Below are 21,598 nucleotides of genomic sequence, written 5' to 3'. Positions count from 1 at the left end.
ATTGCCATCTCTTCAGTGACTACGGAAACCTAGGCAGGCAAGTAATCTGAAATAGCTCTAGGACTCTAATGTATCAAAAAAAGAATAATGACTATGAGCTGCTAAAAAATGAAAGGGAAAAAAAAAGTATCTTTTTTCATCAAGAAACACTGAATATGGCTCCTCAACTCCATGTTTAAAGTGCTTTTTAAAAGAACCTACTAGGAGGATTGCATCCAGCATCCATGTGGAATCTAAGGCCCCTCTTGATAGAGATGTGGAGTGGACACAACCATTCCAAGGTCCACAGGATAGAGGAACAGAGTATGGATTAGAGTGGACTTACTGATATTCTATTCATGAACTACTGTGATTAGTAATCGAAGAAAATGTGGCATTGGTGTGGAGAAAGTGGCCATGGTGGCTGCTGGCAGTAGGGAATGGGAGGAAGAGATGAGATGTGGGGGCGTTTTCGAGACTTGGAGTTGTCCTAGGTGGTGCTGCAGGGACAGTTACTGGACATTGTATGTCCTCCCAAGGCCAACTGGGTGGAATGTGGGAAAGTGTGGGCTATGATGTGGATCACTGACCATGAGGTACAGCGGTGCTCAGAGACGTATTCACCAAATGCAATGAATGTCTCATGATGATGGAGGAGATTGTTGTTATGGGGGGAGGAGTTGGATGTAGGGGTTGGGGGTATATGGGGACCTCATATTTTTTGAATGTAATATTAAAAAAATAAAGACAAAATAAAAATAAAAATAAAAGAACCTGCTAGTATAAGACTTATTCTTTTGTTTAACAATTACCATTTTCTGGCATTACTCTTTTTTCTAAGCCAAGAAAAGTTTTCCCTTTTAAAGGCAAAATATGTATAAATTTATTCTTTTCTCTAAAGACTTTCCAAAATGGACAATTTCACCATTTTTTGTTTTGTTTCCATCTTATTTTTTAATGCTTCTATCAACATTTATCATCACGAGGGAAAAAATCCAATAAAACATCTTACAGAGAACAGGCATTCAATGCTGTGACTACTTTCCATCAGTGACCTTGTCAATATGACAGTATTTAGCACAGTGACATTTTTAAATGTTTCAAAAACTACTTATGTACTGGTGATGATAATAACCAAAAAATTGCCCCTTACGTTGAATTCACAATATGCTGAGAAGATACTATTAACTAAGTTCATATCTAAATATTTAAAGATTTCCTTTTACAAAATACACAGGTCCATATTATCAGGTATTTTTAAGTATGTAGATAAACAGCTAGTGAATTTTTGGAAGTATTCTCATAGAAGTATATTATTTAAAACTTTTGAAGACTAGAGGGATATATTTTTAAAATGGCATGCTTATGTGAGAAAACTTAAAAATTCACCAACTGTTTATCTACCCATTCATAATTTAAATACTTTAGCAAAAGGCAGAACATTAAATATAAAGCATTTTCTTACCTCAGGAGCAAACATGGTCTCATAGGTAGGATTATATTGAACTTCTTTGACAGCAGGGTCAAGGTGAACTCCAGTCTCCAAATCTTCCTAAAAGAAAACCAAATGAACATTAAAGATAAGTGATATGTGTCTTTAGAAGCCACATTAACATCACACAAACCATTTTTAACACCAATTTCATGATTACTCTACTTGTACCACATGATTAATAATCCTAACAAAGATTAATGAAAGTAATATATTTGTTAATTTTAGAGGTTAAAATGCTTAACAATTTTTTCTCCCTCTCAAAATACTGACATTTTCCCATCTGAACCAAATTGAAAATTTCTAAAGAAGTTAACACTACTCAAAGCCTTAATTTAACTGATTCCAACTCTTCTTTAAAAAAAAAACCAACAAAAAACCCTCAAAAGACATGTTCCTATGGTTCCAAATTCAGCAGATGCACTCTTTTATTACTCAGCTAACTTTATTAGATATGTTCCCAGATGGCACTTGGTTAGTGACTGTGGAAGAAACAAAAGGAAGTAGCAAGGCACAGACCTTCTAAATTAAAAGTCTTATAACCTATGCCAATAGTTTCATAACCTATGGTAAAAGGTTATAACGTATGTCATTCCCCAGTTTAATGAACTTAAAAAAAATCTCATCCATTTGAGAATAATTGGTAGTCTATCATTTTGTATAACCCCACCAGTTACAAATATGCTGGTTCCTAAATTGCTATCTCTAGCCTGGACCTCCTCACACTTGTACATCCAACTGTGAATGCGACTCTTTTCTCCCAGAATGTCTAATGGACACCTCAAACTTACTATGTCCAAACAGGCACTCCCGATTCCCCTCATCTAATGACTCCTTTCAGCCTTCCCTCTCCAAGTTACTGGAGATTCCATCCTTACAGTTGCTCAGGCCAAACTCCCAAGAGCTATCCTTGACTCCTCTTCTCTTACACTCTATAGGCAACCCGTCAGCAAATCCTATCATTCTCTCTTCTATATACATTCAGAATTGAACGACGCCTCACCTCTTCTTTCACTGTCACCTTGGTCCATTTTATCATATTGCACTTTAATTGGTGCAACAGCCTCATAATTGGTTTCCCTGCTCTAGCCCTTGCCCAGTCATACAGCCTTGTTTCACATAGAAGCCAGTGTGATTCTTCTAAAACATTAGTCAGAATCTGTATATCTCTGCCCTAAACCCTCTGGTGACTTTCCTGCGCAGACTAAAAGACTAACAAAGACATGATCCATTACCAGTTGTCCTCAGAAGGTAGGTATGGTTCCCTAGGATATTTCTTTAGGGCATTTTTGGCTTCTCCTATCGTTCTGCTTGGGTATTTACATATGAATACATATTATTTGATTTTAAACACTTTTCCTTTAATTTATCTTTCTATTAGCCAGGTCATTCAAGTTATATTTTGAAATTATGTGTTTAAGGAGGTTATATATATATCTATGAATTATATTTCGGTAAAGCTAGCACTACAAAACTGCTATAAAATGAGGGAGCTGGAGCTAACTGGTTGAGAACATACCTTTCATAATCTGCTTTCCTTTCTTTCTCTCTTCCAACTTTTTTCTTAATCTAGCATTCTGCCCCTGCTCACTTTATCCCAGCCTCACAGGCTCATACTGCTATCCCTGGAATACACCAAAGGACAATCCTGCCTCAGGGTCTCTGCACTTACTGGACCCTCTTGAAATGTTCTTCCCCTGGATAGCCACATGGTTGCTCTTTCTCTTCTTTCAGGTCTCTGCCTTCAGTCTTCTACTTTCCTTTACTTTGCTTTATTTCCCTCCATTATATTTATCATCACCTGACATATCTGTTTATTGTCTACCTCCCTCCACTAAAATGTAAACTACAAAATGAGGATTATGTACACAAAAGTGTGCCCTCGGTCTCTAGAACTGTCCATATCATTATATCACCATCTTTATTCTCCTGGCCTCTGGCTGATGGTATGATATCTCTATCAGCACAATTTGAAGACAATGCAAAGTAGCATTGCAAATTTAGTTAAATATGTAGGATATCGTTGATGACCAGACAAATGAAGATGTGGTAGAGAAAGACCACCTAAGGACTGAAGATGAGAAAATTGGCAAGAAAAATAATAACATAGGCACACAGTTATGGTTCCAAAATTGTACCACTTTTAGAACACTGTATCAAAGGCACTTCACTGACAGCAGGCGACTTAGTTTCTCTACTTCTCAAAGACAGAGATTGCGTATGGTTCCCTTAAACTTTCTTCCTCTCTAGTTTCAAAATTGTCCAGATCTTTACTAGTCCTTATCTCATCTTTTTCATGCCTTCAATTAACACCCCACAATTTTTCTGGCAGCCCTGACCACTCTCCTGACCTCGAGATCCATAAATCCAATAGCCTTTTGAACATCATTACGTGGATTCACAGCATCAAACACTATGTTATGCCCAAAAGAGAACATATCATTTTCCCCTGAATCTACCTTCACTACCAAATCAGGCACTGAGTCTTACTGATTTTACCCCTGAAATATTTCTCCAGCAACCCCATTCCCACTCTCCCTTCTTTACATCCCAGCTACAATTGCCCTAGTTTAGGGTTCTATCGTATCTTGTCTGGTCAGTTATAATACCTCCTTGTCTGGTATTATATATACCCCCACTTCAGCCATATTAGACTAAATGCTTTTAAAAATATCAAGCACTTTTATGCTTTTTGTGCCCTTGGCAACACTATTCCCTTTGTTTCTTATGCATTGTTCTCTATTATCTGGAAATGCATAATCTTATTTTCCCTAATACCTTCCTTCCTTATTCCTTGCTCAGGAAAACCAGTTTTTTTATCCATAGTCCTAAGCAATATTGTACATAATTCTTTATAGTACCCATAATATTATATGTACTATTTGTGTCCCATGTTTTTCTGATTAGGTTAGGAACTACCTGAAGGCAAGAATCATGACTTTTACATCTTTCTGTCTTTACTGCCTAACAGAATACAGGGCACTCAGTATATGTTCAATAAATATTTGTTAAATTAATTTGAAGATGGGATGAAGCCTTACCAAAGATCACTGAATATGGCTATTATGTCATAAAAATACCTTTGCCAGAGCAATTTTGGTAATGGGGTAGAATATGGAAAGCCAGCTGCAAGGGGCAAAGCTATACTTGAGAATTTAAGAATAAGTAATAATTTTTACTTTTTCAAGACCTTTAGCAGTGAAGATCACAGGAAGAGATGGGGTGCCAGATTGCAGGATTTTCAGGATAAAATTAAGTTTGTTTTTTTGTCCCTTTATGATGGACTATAGATTTAGTCAATCATAGGATGGAGGGAAGGAGCAACCCAGGGAGAAAAACACATGTCCAGAATGAGGAGATATTCAAAGGTATGGTTATCCTGGAAGAAGTGGGAGGGGACAGAATCCAGGACACAGCTGTGAGATTAGCTGCAGAAAAGAGGAGGGCTCTGATTGACATGAGATAGAGATGACAAAGATGAGAATGGATGAGCAGTAATGTGTCTGGAGATGGTGAGAAATACTGGGAGTTGTAGTCGATGTCCTTTTTATTTTCTTTGTGTAGTAAGGGGCACAAGATCTGCATAAAGCAGGTATGGTAACTCCAAATTCATTTACATATTCAAAAATATTGGCTGTGTGCCTACTATGTGCCAGGCCTCTTTGAGGTCCACAGTAACAGACCAAAGTCCCTGTCATACGTATAGTGGGGGAAACAGACAATAACCAACATAAGTAATTTATATAGGTTGCTAAGAGAGGATAAGTGCTATGACGGAACACTAATATGCCAACACTGGGTTGGGCACATTGTCTCAGATAAGCCCTAAAACATTTCTGTGAGGTAAGCATTGGCTTCACTTTACAGATGAAGAATTCAGCAAGATCATCACTTTACCCAAGGTACTAAGAGAACAAATGGGAAGAAGAGTTTAAAATAACCCCAGTGATCATTGTTAAAGGGATCTAACTAGCAACAAACAAAAGTCCTCAGCAGAGTAACCAGATTATCAGTCAGGATTCTTAGTTGCAAGCAACAGAAACTGCCACAAGTTGATTATACAGACTAAGTATGACTCCTTTTTAGTTTCTTACAGAATTACCAGGAAGGATGGAGAATTGGCTTTGAGCAATGGGCAGAAATAAAGTCAATGAAACAACAGAATCATCCCAGTGAGCACAACAGATCACCTTTAGTGAACCATAACAGCTGTGCTTGGATGCTGTGGATGAAACTACTGGACCTAGAAACTAGATCACGTTGGTCAACACTGATGCCACAACTACTGCCACTTAAAATATCCTTCTCTTTCTTCGCTTCTTTGTGGATTAGTTTTAGATTAGGAAGGTTGGGTGTATATCTGTTTGGCTGAGCCCAAGTTGTAGCCCTGAGTCTTAACTACAGGGAGCAGGGAGCTGGGAGAGTGAGGCTCCTGGGTTTTTTAGCGTCTAAAGGTGGGGGATGGGAGGTTTGTTCTTCAAATTAAGATTCTCGAGGAAGGGAGTTCAAATGCTAAATGCCTCAAGATGATATGTGCCTATTATCTTAGAATGCACAATGATTGGAGGTAGTATCTTGCCTAGGGTCCAGTAGCAAAACTCAGTACCATAAATTTAAAAGAAGTGGGCTTAACCACATTTATACCTCCCCAATGGTTTTTTTTTTAAGATTTATTTTACTTAATTCCCGCCCCCGCCCCCGCTGCTTGCTTGCTGTCCACTCTGTGTCCATTCGCTGCGTGTTTCTTTGTGTCTGCTTGTCTCCCTTTGTTGTGTTATCTTGCTGCGCCACCTCTCCGAGGGCCACGCTGTCAGCTCTCTGTCAGAGTGAGCCAGCTTGCCTTCACAAGGAGGCCCTGGGAAGCGAACTCAGGGCCTCCCATATGGTAGACTGGAGCCAAATCAGTTGGGCTACACCCGCTTTCCCCCAATGGTTTTTATAGAGCTTAGTTACTAGAACCACTTTATAACATGGTTTACCAGATCTTTCTGGTAAGATATTTAAGATATACAATATATAAGGTATTCAAATATTATAAATTTGAATCATTTCATAGTACTAAGAGACACTGTTTTAAATGCAATAAAAAACTTAAAAAGTTACTCTGTATATAAGCAACAGTGGCAACTAATAAAAAGTAAAAATCAGCTCAAGTTCCTGGTTCCTGCTTAAATTTTAAAACAAACTGAACAACCTTCCAGAATTTAAAGGGCTGTTAACTTTACATTTAATTAGAAAAACTTGGGCAATACCAAGACTTGATTTAATATCCATGGTGAGTTCAATATCAATTAGGCATGTAACTGGAATTACCACAGAATTATAAAGGGATTTCTATTCCATGTTAATTATCCATAAAAATTAAAGTTTGGTAAGTGGAGGGCATCCTGTGGGTCAAATAATTTAAACTATTTATCTTTTTTTGATTCAAAGAAATTTGAGAATAAAACCCAGTAACATTTATTTTTTAATCCTTTTTACATTTCTTATTGATACACAAATAAGAAAATATAAATGAAAACACTTTGTAAACTTTAAAGCAGATCACAGTTATTAATTATTACAAAAAACTTATCAATTGATTCCTTTTTTTTTCCCCCCTCAGTGTGTAGACATGATTAAACTTCCTAAAATAGGAGTTTAGGTAGATGGGATAAACGAATATAAACTCAGATAAATACACCTGAGTTTTGCCTTAACAGATGTGAGGGAAAATGTGATGCCTACAAATGTGACAAATGATAATCCAAGAAGCAGCAACTAAATAAAATGCCTCAAAATTAGATACAAAATTTTCATTTTATTCAAGTTCACCATTGTAAAATAGGGAATATGCTGGGGGAAAGTAACATTGTTATTGATTGAAATGAGAGAAAGCCAGGTCTACTTTTACTTTTTTAGTTTTAAAATCACTCAATAAGCAATTCTTGCAATCCAATAATAGGGTTTATCACATGATTTCTAAAATGCAAAATCTGACAAGGTAGCATTAAAATTCATTTTTAACCAGAAAATACATAATCATCATCATACATTAAAGAACAAAAATATGATTAACTAGAGTTCCAGAATCAGGGGACAGAGAATGGGACAAAAATAATATGTGATGAGACAAGAGGTGGGAACTTACCAGAAATAATGAAAAATCCATAATCCAAACCAATCAATTCATAATTAAAGAAACCCAACAAATTCTGAACTGGACAAACAAAAAGAAATCCACACCTATATACCCTGTGATAAAACTAGCTCCCCTCCACCCAAAAAGAAAAAAGTGTGTGTGGAGAGGGTATCTTAAAAGCTTAAAAGCAGTCAAAACAGACAAATATAAATCACTTTCAAAGAAAAACAGTTACACAGGCAGCTGACTTATCAAAAACAATGAAAATCAGAAGATGGGAGAATGGTATCTTAAATGTGCTAAGAGAAAAAAAAAAGTCAGCTAAACATATGAAGGCCGGTAAAAGTATACATGAAGAAAAATGGTTACATAAAAATATTTTAAAGACAAAAACTGAAAGCATTTTTTTGCCACCAGCTAACCCTCACTAAAGGACACCTTAAAGGATGTACTAAGACAGAAAGTGATCTATCATGGATGAGATGCAAGAATCAAGAATCATTTACCAACATCCAGTGGGGTTTAATGGATGCCTAGCATAATAATTTCTGTCTTCATTCTTGTCTATTATATATATTTAATATTATACATTAAAAAATTGCAATGGCCACTACTCGAGTCTTACAATATTTTATAATTTCTATTATGACTTTTTTCCTTTGGGCTATGGGCTAACTTATAACTACACTTCCATAATTTTCAAATAGGGGAATTTTTTTTTTAAAAGATTTATTTATTTATTATTTCTCTCCCCTTCACCCCTCCCCGCCCCAGTTGTCTGTTCTCTGTGTCTATTCGCTGCGTGTTCTTCTTAGTCTGCTTCTGTTGTTGTCAGCGGCATGGGAATCTGTGTTTCTTTTTGCTGCGTCATTTTGTTGTGTCAGTTCTCCATGTGGGCAGCGCCATTCCTGGGCAGGCTGCACTTTTTTTAGCGCAGGGCGGCTCTCCTTATGGGGCGTACTCCTTGCTCGTGGGGCTCCCCTAGGCGGGGACACCCCCGCATGGCAGGGCACTCCTTGCACGCATCAGCATTGCGCATGGGCCAGCTGCACACAGGTCAAGGAGGCCTGGGGTTTGAACTGCGGACCTTCCATGTGGTAGATAGACGCCATAACCACTGGGCCAAGGCTGCTTCCCCGGGAATTTTATAGTTATCTTTTGTTGCTGATTTCTAGTTTGCATTCATTGTGGTCTGAAAACGTGGTTCTATGACTTAAAATTTGTTGAGGTATATTTTATGGTCATATTTTATGCTACATAGGTAGGCAAATTACAGCCTGTGGGTCAACCTGTTTTTGTGCCACCAAATTAAGAATGATTTTTACATTTTTAATGGGTTGTTTTAAAAAAAAAAGCAGGAATATATGACAGAGACAGATTGTATGTGAACAGCAAAGCCTATACAACTCACTGACTCTACAGAAAAGTTTGCCATCCCCTCCTGTACCCTGCAGTCATTTTTTGTTAAAGGTTTCATAGTGCATGAAAACAATGTTCTACATTGTTAAATGCTATATTCTGCATGTCCTCTGGATCCAGCTTTCTATTTCATGGTTCACATTTTATCTTCACTAATTTTTTTTTTTCTTGTTTGTTTAGGTACAAAGAGGTATAGTAGAATCTCCCACTCTGGCTGTAGTTTTGTCAATTTCTCCTTGTAGTTCTGCCAATTTTTGCTTAACTATTTTGAACTTACACTATTGGCACATACAAATTTAAAATTTATACCTCTTTGTGAATTGTACCTTTTATCATTATCAAGTGACCCTTTTTTATCTTTAGTAAAGCATGAGGATAAGGTGAAGAAAAAAAAAGACTTTAAAGGGAAAATAAACAGTCCTCTTTGCAGTTGATAAAACTATGTAAGCCGTAAGATTCAGTTAAAAATTAAGTAAATGAAAAAAATAATAGCATAAAAATATGGACACCTAGAAATGCCTCCAACAAAAACTGTTCAAGACCTCAATGGGGAAAAATGACAAACTTTGAAAGAAATTGAAGAAAATGGTAAGAATACCTAAATAAATGAAAAGACAGAGCATTATCTTCAAATAGATGTAGATTCAATACATTCCCATTCAAAATTCCAACTAGGCTTTAGAACTTTACAAGTTAGTTCTAACCTGTATACAGAATTATAAGGGCCCAAACAGACAAGGCATTCTTGAATAGCAACAAGAAAAATGGAGGGGAAGGGGACTTGTCCTACTAGATATTAAGTCATATTATATAAAATGTTTACACCATACACATACATTCACAAACACAAAATAATCCCTCTTGGATTAATGACCAAAGTGTGAAAAACAAAGAGCACTTCAGAAGATAATATTGGAAAATAGTTTTGTGACTCTGGGATGAAGAAGGATTTTTCAAACAAGAAACAGAAGATACAATTCATAAAGGATTAATTTAATAAGGCTGTTTCGTAAACAACTTCTGTTCTGTTTATCAAAAGACAGTGAAGAGTAAGACAATAAGCCACAAACTAAGATATTTATAATACATACAACTGATGAAGGATAGTATCCAGGATATGTAAAGTTCTCATATAAATCAATAGGAAAAAGACAGGTAGCCCCGTTGAAAAGAAAAAAAAAAATCAAATCACCATAATTTATATGAAAAGATACTCAACCTCATTAGTGTTCACAGAAATGGATTAAAAACACTGCATGAATTTATTCTCTGCCAAATGTTATTTGCCACAATAAAATTATTCAAACACAGAAGAACATATTTGCACGCTTCACATCTGCTTCCTTGGTCGTTTTCCTATCATTAGATTCACCATGTTTCAGTTTTTTGGTTTTTATGTGTGTGTGTGTGCATATGTGTGTATGTATGTATAAGCAGGTGTTGGTTCACAAACCAGCAATACCCCTTACTCTCTCACCCAGATCCCTGGAAAATTAATATATAAGAGAAAACTAATTTAGAGAGTTTCAGAAGGTTTGGATTCTAGCCTCCAATAACATTGAACACTTTAAGCAACTCTCCTCCTTATTTTATAACATGAGGTGATTGAACTAAGTGAGCTCTAGAGACCCTCCCAACTCTCTAAAATTCTGATTCTGAATGTACATGCTTTTACAAGATCTTTTTCACTTATTCTTTCATTCATTCTCTTACCAAACAGATTTCCCTTAATCTTGTGTACTAGGCATTGGAAACAAGAAAATGAATATACCTAACAATCTAATCTCTGGTCCCCAGAATCTTACAGCCAGGTAAAAGAAAAAAGTTAGCAAATCATAGCAATGTGGCCAAATGCTACAACTGGGGTATATAAAAAGAGGCTAAGGTAGAAGAGAATTCCCAGGACACTAGAAGTTGGGGTAGGGAAGGGAGTACGAAGAAAGGGATTTCCAGGAGGGTGACTAGCTTAGGCAGAATCTTGAGGGAGGAAAAAAAAATTAGGCTTCTGGGGCTTTGCAAAGAGTTTGGCATGGGAGAATGGCAGGTCTCATGTAAGGACTGGATTTTACCCACTAGGCAACATGGTGGCTCTGGGCAAGGAAGTGATATAATGAAACTGGAATTTTGAATGATCATTCTGGGTGCACTGAGATGGACAGAATGAGTTATGGAACTGGGAGACAAGAAAGGAAGAAGTAGAAAAACCAGTGAGGAGATCAGTTCAATTATCTTGAAGAGAAAACGAGACTGAACAGAACACTGACTGCAGAAGAGAAAAGAGAGAGATTTGATAAATATTAATGTCACAATGGACAGGACCCCTTATCAAAAGTAGGGGTCAGAGAGAAAGTGAAGAATGACTCCTTAGAAAAGTGAGCATGATATGAACGAAAGTTGTTTTAGTAAGAACGGGGAGGAAGGAATTGATTTGAGACATTAATGAAACAGAAATGTTAGAACCATTTGAAGAATTAGCTTCAGGGGCTAAGGAAGAAGGAATAAAAAAGGATGACACTTCTGTTTTTGGCATGGACAATGTGTGAGTTGTGAGGTCAAAACAGGAGAAACAGATTCTGAGGGAAAGAAAACATGTTAATTTTTCAGCACATTGAAACGGAGGTGCCTGACAGTCAACCTTGGAAAGAAGTTTAATAGGTGTGCAACTAGCAAGGTCAGAATTAGAAATAATAAGGTTAGATAATAGTTAATGAGTTTACTGTATGCCTGGCACTGTTCTAAGTGCTTTACATGCATTATGACAATGCTTACAACTCCATGAGATAGGTACTTGTGTTATCCTATTTTGTAGGTAAAAAACAAAACAAAACACAAACAATGGAGTCACAGAGCATTTATATAACTTTTCCAAGGTCACCTTGTTGGACAGTACTAGAGGCAGAATTTGAATCTTGGCAGCAGTGATTCAACAGCCTGTGTTAACCACTTCACAGCTTTCATATGTCAGTCTGCAGAGCACAAACTGCAATTGATGGCATGGGAGAATATGTGGCTAGCAGAAAAACTAAGGCCAGAGTCCCAGGAAACACCAATATTGAAAAGGGGGGCAGAAGAACAGGAGTCCAGATGACTGAGAACAGCCTTCTGGCAGTCAGAGAGGAAGTTTCCAGGAAGAACTATTTAACTTGATGGAGAGATTAAAGTGAGATGACAGAATCTGACCATTGGAAGGCCTCTGATAGTATTCAGGAAGAGTAGTTTCCCATGAGGTTACAGCAAGTCGACATCAAGTTAAGGGGAAAATGAGTTGAAGTGAAGAGAGCTCCAAAAAGTGGAAATATGAAAGGAAGACTAAGAAAGTTGCTGGAGGGGTATGAGTGTGGTGAGTTTTGTTTTATCATAAAGACAGGATTCTAAGCGTCATTTCATCCCAAATATTTTTTGATTAAAAAGTAAAATCCACAAATGGCTAACTGAAAACCTGTAGAATACTTTTAAAATTATAACAGTAGACTTGGGAACGCTTTAAACACAAAGGAATTTTTGCATACTGCCTCATCTTTCCACATCTTGAGCTTGCGATCACCCCATAGGCTCTTCTGGTCTATACTACACTGCTGGATGCTCTCAGTGGGCTTCAGCCACACTGACCTTTTCTTAGTTCTTCAAACACACTAAAGTCTTTGACATCTCAAAGCTTTTAAGATTTGGGGGAAAACTCTTGCCTTAGTTTGCACATGGCTGGTTCTTCTCATTCCTCAGGTCCAACTTAAAGGCCTTTTCAGGGAGGCCGTCCCTGACCAACTTTGTCGAAAGTCATACTCTTAACTTATTCTCTAACATGGTATTCTATTTTTTTTTTCATTGTACTCTGTCCAGTCTACTTTATTTGCTCACATTTTATTGCCTACCTCTGTCATTAGAACGTATGCATCATGATGGCAAGGGTGTTTTGCTTGTTTGCCTCTGTGTCTTCAGCGCTTAGAATAGTTTCTGACAAATTCATGTGCTCAGTAAATATTTGTCAAATGGGCTATATGTATAGCTCATCTCCCTCCATCACTTTTCTCCTTTGGGATCATGTACACTGCTTCTTAAACCCAAGGTCTTTTTCTCAAACGTACTAACAAATAATCACAACAGCTAACGTTTACTGCACTCTCACTAGGTACCAGGCACCGTGCTATTGATTTATTTTTATCATTTCACTTCCTCTTCACAATAATCCTCTTCCATAGAAAGGATATTTTAAAAATCAGTTTTAATTTTAACATTATCTGCACTGTACAGGTGAGGAAGCAGGAAGTTGCACAATTTGCCTAAGTTCCCAGAACTGGGGGGCCGATATTCAAACCTAGTTCTGGTTTCAAACACAAAACAAAGCCGGACCACTGCTCACTTCAAGTGAGGGCACATATTTTAGTTTGGGCAGTCCTTATATAGCTTCATTTATACTCTGAGATTGCACTTGCTCTACGCAGGCCACGTCCCAATCTATAAAATCAAATTTTACCCCCCGTCTTTTCACTTGCTTTCTCAGGGCCGGAGGCAAGGGCGAAGAGCCTAGGAAGACTGTCTGAACTTCCCGATTATTGGCTTCTTCCGAGGAAAATGCATGTGAGAAGCAGAAAATATCCAAGCTTCAGTAACTTCTCTCCCAGCACTGAAGAAGAGGTCACGGAAGCTTAACAAGCCTTCGCGACCGGTGGGTTTTGGAAAAGAAACCAACAATTCCCGCACCACAGCAGCGGCCAAAATGCTTACCTTAACTGCCACCTCCGGAGCCGAGTCCACCGCCACTGCCAAAGAGGGTTTGGCCGAAGGCGATTTAGTCAAGTGCATGAGGGAGTCGGCAGCTGGCAGCGGACATCGTCCGCCTTCACTGTCCGAGTCCGATTCGGACCCTGAACCCGAACCATAGGAAGCAGCTAAAGCTGCAATCGCAGCCGACATGACGGCAGCAAATCCTCTGCGGAGACCAGGCCACGGCGGAAGAAGAAGCGGCTCTCAGGTCCTGACAGACTACCGTACCACACTTTATTTACCTCGCTTTACTAAGAAAGAATTTATAACATTTTCAGACAATCAAGTAATTATTATTGGTTTAACTCTATATTAACTAAAATTTTGGAAACATTTACCTGGGGAAATACAGAGAATTATAATAGTTCACAACTTTCAGGACCTACTTGACTTGTTTAAAAACTACGAGTTCCGAAACACCTTGAGGCCTCGCGGTCCTGACTCCCAGCGTGCAGCGCGGTGGGAAGTGAGAGAAGGCACAATGGGAAGGGTAGTTTGGGACGAGGGGGCGGGACCCGGCGGACAGGCCTCCCCTTGACCCCGCCCCTAAATGGATGGTTCATTCAATTGGCTATCATCTTCCCTCATTCCCTAGCCTAGCACTGTGCTCTTGGTCCCCCTTCCCCCAAACTGAGGATTGGGCAATACCACACAGACTCAGGAAAGGGGGGAATTGCAATCCTCACTCCACGGATAGGTAGGTGGGCAGAGTTTGAGTTTCCCACAAGGTTTATGCCTGGGCACTGGGAGCTCTGGAGGAAACTGAGTCTTACGTTCTAAGACCTTGATTGGCGGGGAATAGCTCCCGGTGGGAGGATGGGAGGTTAGGTAAAGAGAGGCCAGCGGTCCCCCCGGCTTCTGGCGCGGATCCCCGCGCCCGGTTGTGGAGTGTCGCGCGCGAGGGGGCGGGCGGGGGGCGGCGGCGGCTCGCGGTGTTGTTAGCTCGCGCGTCGAGCACAGTGTGGGTCCGGCGACCGGCGGGCGCCGCAAGCGGCGATCCCCGTGGCCTGGCGCCTCCGCCGCTGCCGGGAGCGGATTCCAACCCCAGCCCCACGCTCGTGGGGGCTCTAGGTGGAGTTCGGGGATCTGAGAGGGACCGGTGGCCGCCGCCAAAGCATGAAGAAGGGGTAAGGCAAGAGCCCCCCAAGATTTCACGGTGAGCGCCAGTCTCTCAGGAATATTTTGGGGGGTGACGGGGGATGCTACGAGTGGAAGTCTTCCTCCACCGCTGGAGAAGAAAGAGGTGTGTGTGGCTCTAGCCCGGCCAAGGTTAGGGGGTGGGTGCGACTCCCTCTGCGACGACCCCCACCCCCATTCGTGGGGTTTCCAAAGCTCCCGCCGCCCACCCGCCGGCCCGGCTGGGTGCAGAGGGAGACGGCGGCGGGCGCGACTGGCTCTTGGTTACGGGGACCGCCCTGAGCTGCCATAGGCAGAGAGATCACCTGAGGTGCGGTCGCCTGAGCTCCCCTGCCCCCGGCCCCTTGGGCCACCCCCTTGCCTCCTCTCTTTGGGGGAGGCTGCAGCACCGGGGCGTGGAGAAGACCCTGCTAGCCCTACGTTCCCCGGGCTCTATAAAGCAAGCTTGTGTGTTTGCGTGTTTGCCCCGCAATCCCGCGTCTAAAGACATAACGGTAAAGCCAGAATGGGAAACTCTTTTATTCGTTTGAAGAGGTGACGAAGAGGTGCCTTCGCCTCCGATGCCTGCTAATGGGGGCGCCGCCGGCAGAGTTAGGGAGCCGCTCACTCAGCTCTGATGTCGGCAGGACTCGCCCATTGTGCCACCCAGATAATTATTCAACTATGCAGCATCCATTGCACCTTTTCCATTTTTCTTTTCCCCTTGCTACAGCGTGCCCCCTAGCTTCGGTGCTCTGACGCCTTCTCTTGCACTTGCGGATGGTGAACTGGAATAATGATGAAAAGAAAGCACATCTGACCTGAACATTTACGACCTGTCCTATAACCAATTAATTAATCCCTAGCTAGTCTAGGTACTTTAATACGGCTCAGTCTAATCCTCTCCTTTTCTATAGAAGGTGCGCCTTGGATTATACTTATTTTTTTTCCCTTTGATGTTAGATTCACGTGTTGTCTTATTTCTAATGAGTAAATTGATTTATTGGTAACACGTCTTATTTAATGTTCTTAAATTTAATTTATATGATAGGTAACTTCCATTTTTCTAATTGTTGATAGCACTATATCATAATTACAAATGCAGTATGAATCTTTGAACTCTTAGGAACAGTTTTGCCATTATGCTCTAAGTTTCTTTTGGCCAAAGTATTTTTATTCATGTCAAATATTTAGATAAAGTACCTGATATGGAATTTCTCAAGTTTTGATTAGGAAAAGTTTGTATTTATTTTTCAGTAGCAGAATATTTGATTGCTAATCATTACAGCCTTCGTAGAATAAAAGGATTTAATATTTTAAGATGGGTTTTTAACTGTCAGATCGACCATTCCCTAATTTATTTAAATTTTATTTCTATTCATCTCTTTTCTTTGCAATTTCTTGTATTTAATTGCTTGTTGTCGATTTTTTTTTCATTTTTTAACTTCTACCTACAAGGATGGGTCGGCTCCATTTTTGCATGATCTATCATTTCAGAAAGATGAAATATTTTTGGAAAGTAAAAGAAACAACTGTTGGTTACTTGATAATTATTTTAAAAACGGTTTACATCTCGTTATTTAAAAATAAATTATTCACTACCAAATATGTGTATTCTTTTTTTTTTTTTAATCCCTCCTTTCCACCTTTGGTTGTTTGGGCATGTTGCATTTAATCCTTTTGATAAAACGGAATTGTCCATGGGCATTGCAAAGGCAGTTGTTTTAGAGTACAGTAATTGTTTTATGGTACTTGTAAGTGGCGCACATATAATCTAACTGCGTAAGAGCAGGTGCTTGTTTAGGAAATGACCTTGCAATTTACAAAACTGACACCTTTGTGCCTTGGTTTCCTTATATGTAAATGAAGACACTACTTATATACTTTCCTAAGTAGTTTGCATACATTTAGTAATGACTTTTTCATAATGCTTTTAAAGAATATTTAAATATTTTAATGATGAATCATGGAAATATTTCAGTGTAAATGAAAAAGTGTCATTACAATTTTCCTCCGCACATTGGAATGGTTGATTAACATTGAATTTTGCTTTGGAGAGGTATAGCTCTTAAGTAAAGAATGTTTCTCATCTTTACTTTTCAATATTTGCAGATTTATTGATCTCAATATAAATGTTAATACTTATGAAAATGTTATATGACTCTGTAACAAAGCCAGTAGAACACTGAATCAAGTTTGTGGGGGAAAAAAAAAATCTCCAGAAAATATCAAGGCCTTTTTCATTGAAAATTTGGAGATGGCACAATCCAAAATGCATAGTTGTGATCAATTCTCAGTTATGACATGGAGCTATTTTATTATTCAGGTTTGGAAATAACTACATTTTCAGAGACAATGTATTAATAATGTATAAAACTATAATTAATTATGCATTTTGATTTATCATAAGAATAGTTTAAGGTATCTTTCCTCAGTGTTTGATTTTCATTGCCACAGTAACTAGCAGCTTTTGATTTCCTTATTGGAGAATTAACGTAGTCAATTTTCATAGCAAAAATTACTATTAAAATATTATATTATTAGAACTTTTACCAAAACAGGACTTTTGATTACTTTATGGAAAAAGTTCATATAAATGTTAAGACTATTAAAGTCACTTTAAAATTGCTATTGTGTATTTTTTTAGTGAATTAATTCGATTTATTTTATAAATTTTTTTAATGACCAATTAAAATTCAGCTGTTATTATACTTGGATAAATGCAATTAACTAAGGCTCCTTGAGGACAGGAACTGACTTGATGCTTACTGTCAATTCCAAGTCCCTGGTGTGTTTGACAAATTTAAAAAAATAGATTTATCCAGCATAAATTTTAATTCATGAAACATCACATAGCTTTATCTCAAAGAAGTGAAAGAAGAAATGTATTTTTGGGTTCCTTAAACTCCTTTTACCTATTCTGACATAATTCATAATTCCTTTACCCACACATATTTTGAACTAGCACTAGATACTGAAATAATGTTTAAGTCGGCAACTTTTCACTTGTGAAAATGATATTAACAATTGTATTCTTACTTTTTATATCTCATTTCATAAAAAGATACATTAATTTTTGTTTTTTTTTCTAAATTAGATCAGTATAGAAATGGTTTCTTTTTTACTTATCTCTATTTTCCAGTGAAATATTAATAAAAAGATGTATGTATATTGTCCTGTGTTAAATGCCTGAATACCTAATTTTAAAAATAATGACTTCTGTGGTGGAGCTTTTTGTAAAATGAAAAATGTTATGTTTTTAATTTATCACATCAAGTTTATAATTTTGAGTATTTGTTTAATGATAGTTCCTAACTTAGAATGGGATTGATTATATTTTAAAACTTATAAAATGGTTAAATACTCAAAACTTATTTCCTAATAGGAACAATATGATGTTTGGTGGTTAGATTTTCAGACAGTCTTCCAAAGCCTGTTTATCCCATAATATATCTGGATTATAGGATTATGCTAATAATATTAGAGAATTGTAAAAATTATAGTACTGATTAGTATAAATATTGAAAATATCTATAGTACTATGTACAACAATCTTTTTATAGAAAAATAATTCAGAATCTAGCTTGAAATGTTAGGAATATATTTTCTCTTAGGCTGGACCTGATGTCATTGCTAGGAACTTTTCTCATGGTCACTGGACATAAAGAGGAGGGTCTTCCCCAGTTTAGTGGGTGGTATAACCTTCCATCCTCTCTGGGAAGGGAACAGAGAATGAGGGGGATTGGAAGGAGCTTGGGTATTTCTTCTGTGTAACCATGGGCAAATCACTTGACTTCTCAAGGTCTTGGTTTTCTTGGTTATAAAATGAGAAGGTTGAATTAAATGACCCCTGAGCTCCCTTCTAGCTACAAATAAAATTCTAAGACACTTTCTGCTCAATGTAACCGCCTTTTGCTCTGCGTTCACACTTTCCTTTTCTAATTTCACTGTTCATTACTTGTGGTTAGGGAATTTCTCATTTCTGGATCAACCTCGAGAAAGAACCATCTATTCATGGAAGGTTGTCTTTTCTGATTTAGAGGTACTCTGTTGTTATGGTTCTTATTATGTTTTGTTTTGTTTTGCTAGTTTGTTTTTATTTTTGTGGTTTTTTTTTTTTTAAAAAGAACTAGCACCACCAACAAACAGAATTAAGATTTCCTTTCTTTCACTCTTAGAAGTTTTTTTACTGAGACCCAGTAAGTAATGTCAAAGTAGATTTTATTTATACTTTGGAGTAAGATCATATCCAGTGAATTGTTTGTTTGTTTTTAAGGAAAAATATTGGAGTTGAGGTTGGGGAGTAGGAATATGAATGAAAAGAGACAGAAAATGGCCCGAGAATAGGGCTGCCAGATAAAATATGGGACATTTTCTAATTTTATTTGCTAAATCTGGTAACTTTACCAGAGGTACAATGGAGCTTCAGGGGTGGCAGAATTATGGGTATTGTAGGATTGGTGGCAGAGTGAGAAAGTGACTTTATGAATTCCTTGAAGCAAGAACGGGTTTTTAAAATTGTATCTTTGGTTATTTTGCTTTGTTTTACTTCATTTTTGAGTTCCCAGTGCTTCCTCTTTCACTTAAATGGATATTTGATTACTACAGAATCACAAGTAATTCTCTTAGGATGGTGGAAAGATGGTACGGTAAAAAGTTGGAATATGGAACACAGCTATGTTTGTCATATGATTGAAGTGCTTTGTAGAGTTTTAATTAACTTCTTGTCTAGAGGTTACTAATACTTAAAGATTTGGTATAACATGGTCTCTTAAGAGGAGAAAGGAAGTAACATTGTATGTTTACTATATGGGCAAGTCCTGTGGTAAGTGAATTTATATTTATCTTATTTAATTGATATCATAGCCCTAGGAGGATTTTGTTGAAGAAGGAAGCCCAGCCTCTCTGGGAATTCTTTTTCTTCCCCTTTCTCCAAAAAGTTACTGCTGGAACAGCCATTTTAATAACTTGATAACAGTATTTTTACATGCCTGCTATCCTCCCACTCATCTGCAGTCGATTGATCTAATGATGATCATCATGTACCCTTGCTAGACCAGTTATTAATTCAAATAATAATTATCGAGGGCTAACTAGGTGCTAGAAGAATAAAATAAAGAGCAAAACAGTTCTGTACCCTCATGGGATTAATGGTGTAATAAGAGACACAGATACTGAACAAATACACACAAATATATAATGAGAAATTATTATGAGTGCTATCATGAAAAAAGAATAGGGAACCAAATTTACCATGTGTATTAGTCAGCCAAAGGGGTGCTGATGCAAAATATCAGAAATTAGTTGGTTTTCATAAAGGGTGTTTATTTGGGCTGGGAGCTTACATACCAGGAATGAGTTACTTCCCTCACTGAAGTCTATTTTCACACATTGGAGCAAGATGGCTGCTGATGGCTACTAGGGTTCAGGCTTCCTGGGTTCCTCCATTCCAGGGTCTTGCTTCTTTCTGGGTTCAAGATGCCTTTCTTCCTGGGGCTTGCTTCTCTTTCTCTGTGTTCTTACTTCCCAGGGCTCCAGCTTAAGACTTCAGCATCAAACTCCAGCATCAAAACTCCAACATTAAGAAACCCCCAACTCTGTCCTTTTCATGCCTTTTATATGTGAGTCCCACCCACCAAGGGGTGGGTACTCAACGCTTTAATGACATGGCCTAATCAAAGCCCTAGTCATAACTTAATCATGCCCAGGTACAGATCAGATTACAAACATAATCCAATATCTATTTTTGGAATCCATAACCATATCAAACTGCTACACTCCACCCTCTGAATTCCAAAAAGACATTACAGTATTTGAAAAAAACCTTAAGTCAGTAACAATGCAAGTACTAAATCATATCACAGTCAATTTTAAGAAATACAGTTTGTCTTGGGGCAAAGTCCTGTCTGCTATAGACCTCTGAAACTTACAAAACAATTTATCTGTTTCCAATATACAAATGGACAGACAAAGGATAAACATTTTCATTACAATAAGGAGAAATTGGAAGGGAAACATGAGTCGCAGGTCCTCTAAAGTACAGTAAACCTGCAGGGCATCCTCCATTCGATTTCAGTCAGAGGCATTCTTAAGATGATGGTTTCTTCTCCTTGGGGCCTTATGAGGACCCACCCTTTCCACCTACTCTCCCAAAGGCTATTTTGTTGGTTTCACCCTCATCAAGTATCTGGGTGTCGGCCAAGCTCCAGACCTCTCCCTCCAAGAGTGTTGGGGTGATTGCCACACCTTACTCAGTCTTTGGGTTAGAGTCTTAACGCCCCCTAGTACAGTGATGTATAGACAATATTCCCCCTAACCTTTGGCATACAGGCTCAACCTTCTCATAGCAACGAGTTGACCACCTGGACTTCCCTAACCTTTGGGGGACAGGTCCACCCCTCTCAGACCTGTGGGGTGCTGACCTTAACTGCTCTAATCCTTGGGAAATGTGCCCCACCCTCTCTGTACCCTGGGGCAACAAAACTCTCCCAGAATATTTGGACAGGAACATCCACCCTCTTCAACTGCTGGGGCAAACTCACCCTCTTTGTACACATGGGTGGAGTTCCTCTCTTGGCCCAAGGTGATGTCCTAATTTCAGATCTCAGCTTCCATGGTTTTCCTCTTAAAGCTGTTTTTCCTTCAATCTTTCCTTTCCAAGTCCTTTTTATTCTAGGATGACAGTGGTTTTGTTCATACAGCTCTCTCAA

General features: G+C 38.4%; 2 protein-coding genes across 6 annotated transcripts in view; one reads left to right on the top strand and one right to left on the bottom strand.

Annotated features, from left to right (window-relative positions):
- Positions 1–13,985, bottom strand: part of CDC40 (cell division cycle 40) — a 47,132-nt gene extending 33,147 nt beyond the window's left edge. Inside the window, exons 1-2 of the mRNA XM_058307279.2 lie at positions 13,734–13,985; positions 1,445–1,531 (exon numbers count right to left, since the gene is read on the bottom strand). Of these exons, the coding sequence (XP_058163262.1) occupies positions 1,445–1,531; positions 13,734–13,922 (276 nt within the window). The 5' untranslated portion in view covers positions 13,923–13,985. The remainder of the gene's footprint in view (positions 1–1,444; positions 1,532–13,733) is intronic.
- Positions 13,986–14,358: 373 nt separating this feature from the next.
- WASF1 (WASP family member 1) overlaps positions 14,359–21,598 on the top strand; it is a 123,449-nt gene continuing 116,209 nt past the window's right edge. The window contains exon 1 of one of the 5 annotated variants that reach the window (XM_058307280.2): positions 14,359–14,469. The gene's annotated coding sequence lies outside the window, so the exon portion shown is untranslated. Of the gene's footprint in view, positions 15,016–21,598 lie in introns of all 5 variants that reach the window. The other 4 variants (XM_012518564.3, XM_058307281.1, XM_058307282.1 and 1 more) reach the window with 4 other exon arrangements.

Source organism: Dasypus novemcinctus, chromosome 11 (assembly GCF_030445035.2).
Source record: "Dasypus novemcinctus isolate mDasNov1 chromosome 11, mDasNov1.1.hap2, whole genome shotgun sequence".
In the NCBI taxonomy this organism is placed as follows: domain Eukaryota; kingdom Metazoa; phylum Chordata; class Mammalia; order Cingulata; family Dasypodidae; genus Dasypus; species Dasypus novemcinctus.
The sequence above is the reverse complement of the archived record's forward strand: the minus strand, read 5'-3'. Positions and strand labels throughout refer to the sequence as shown.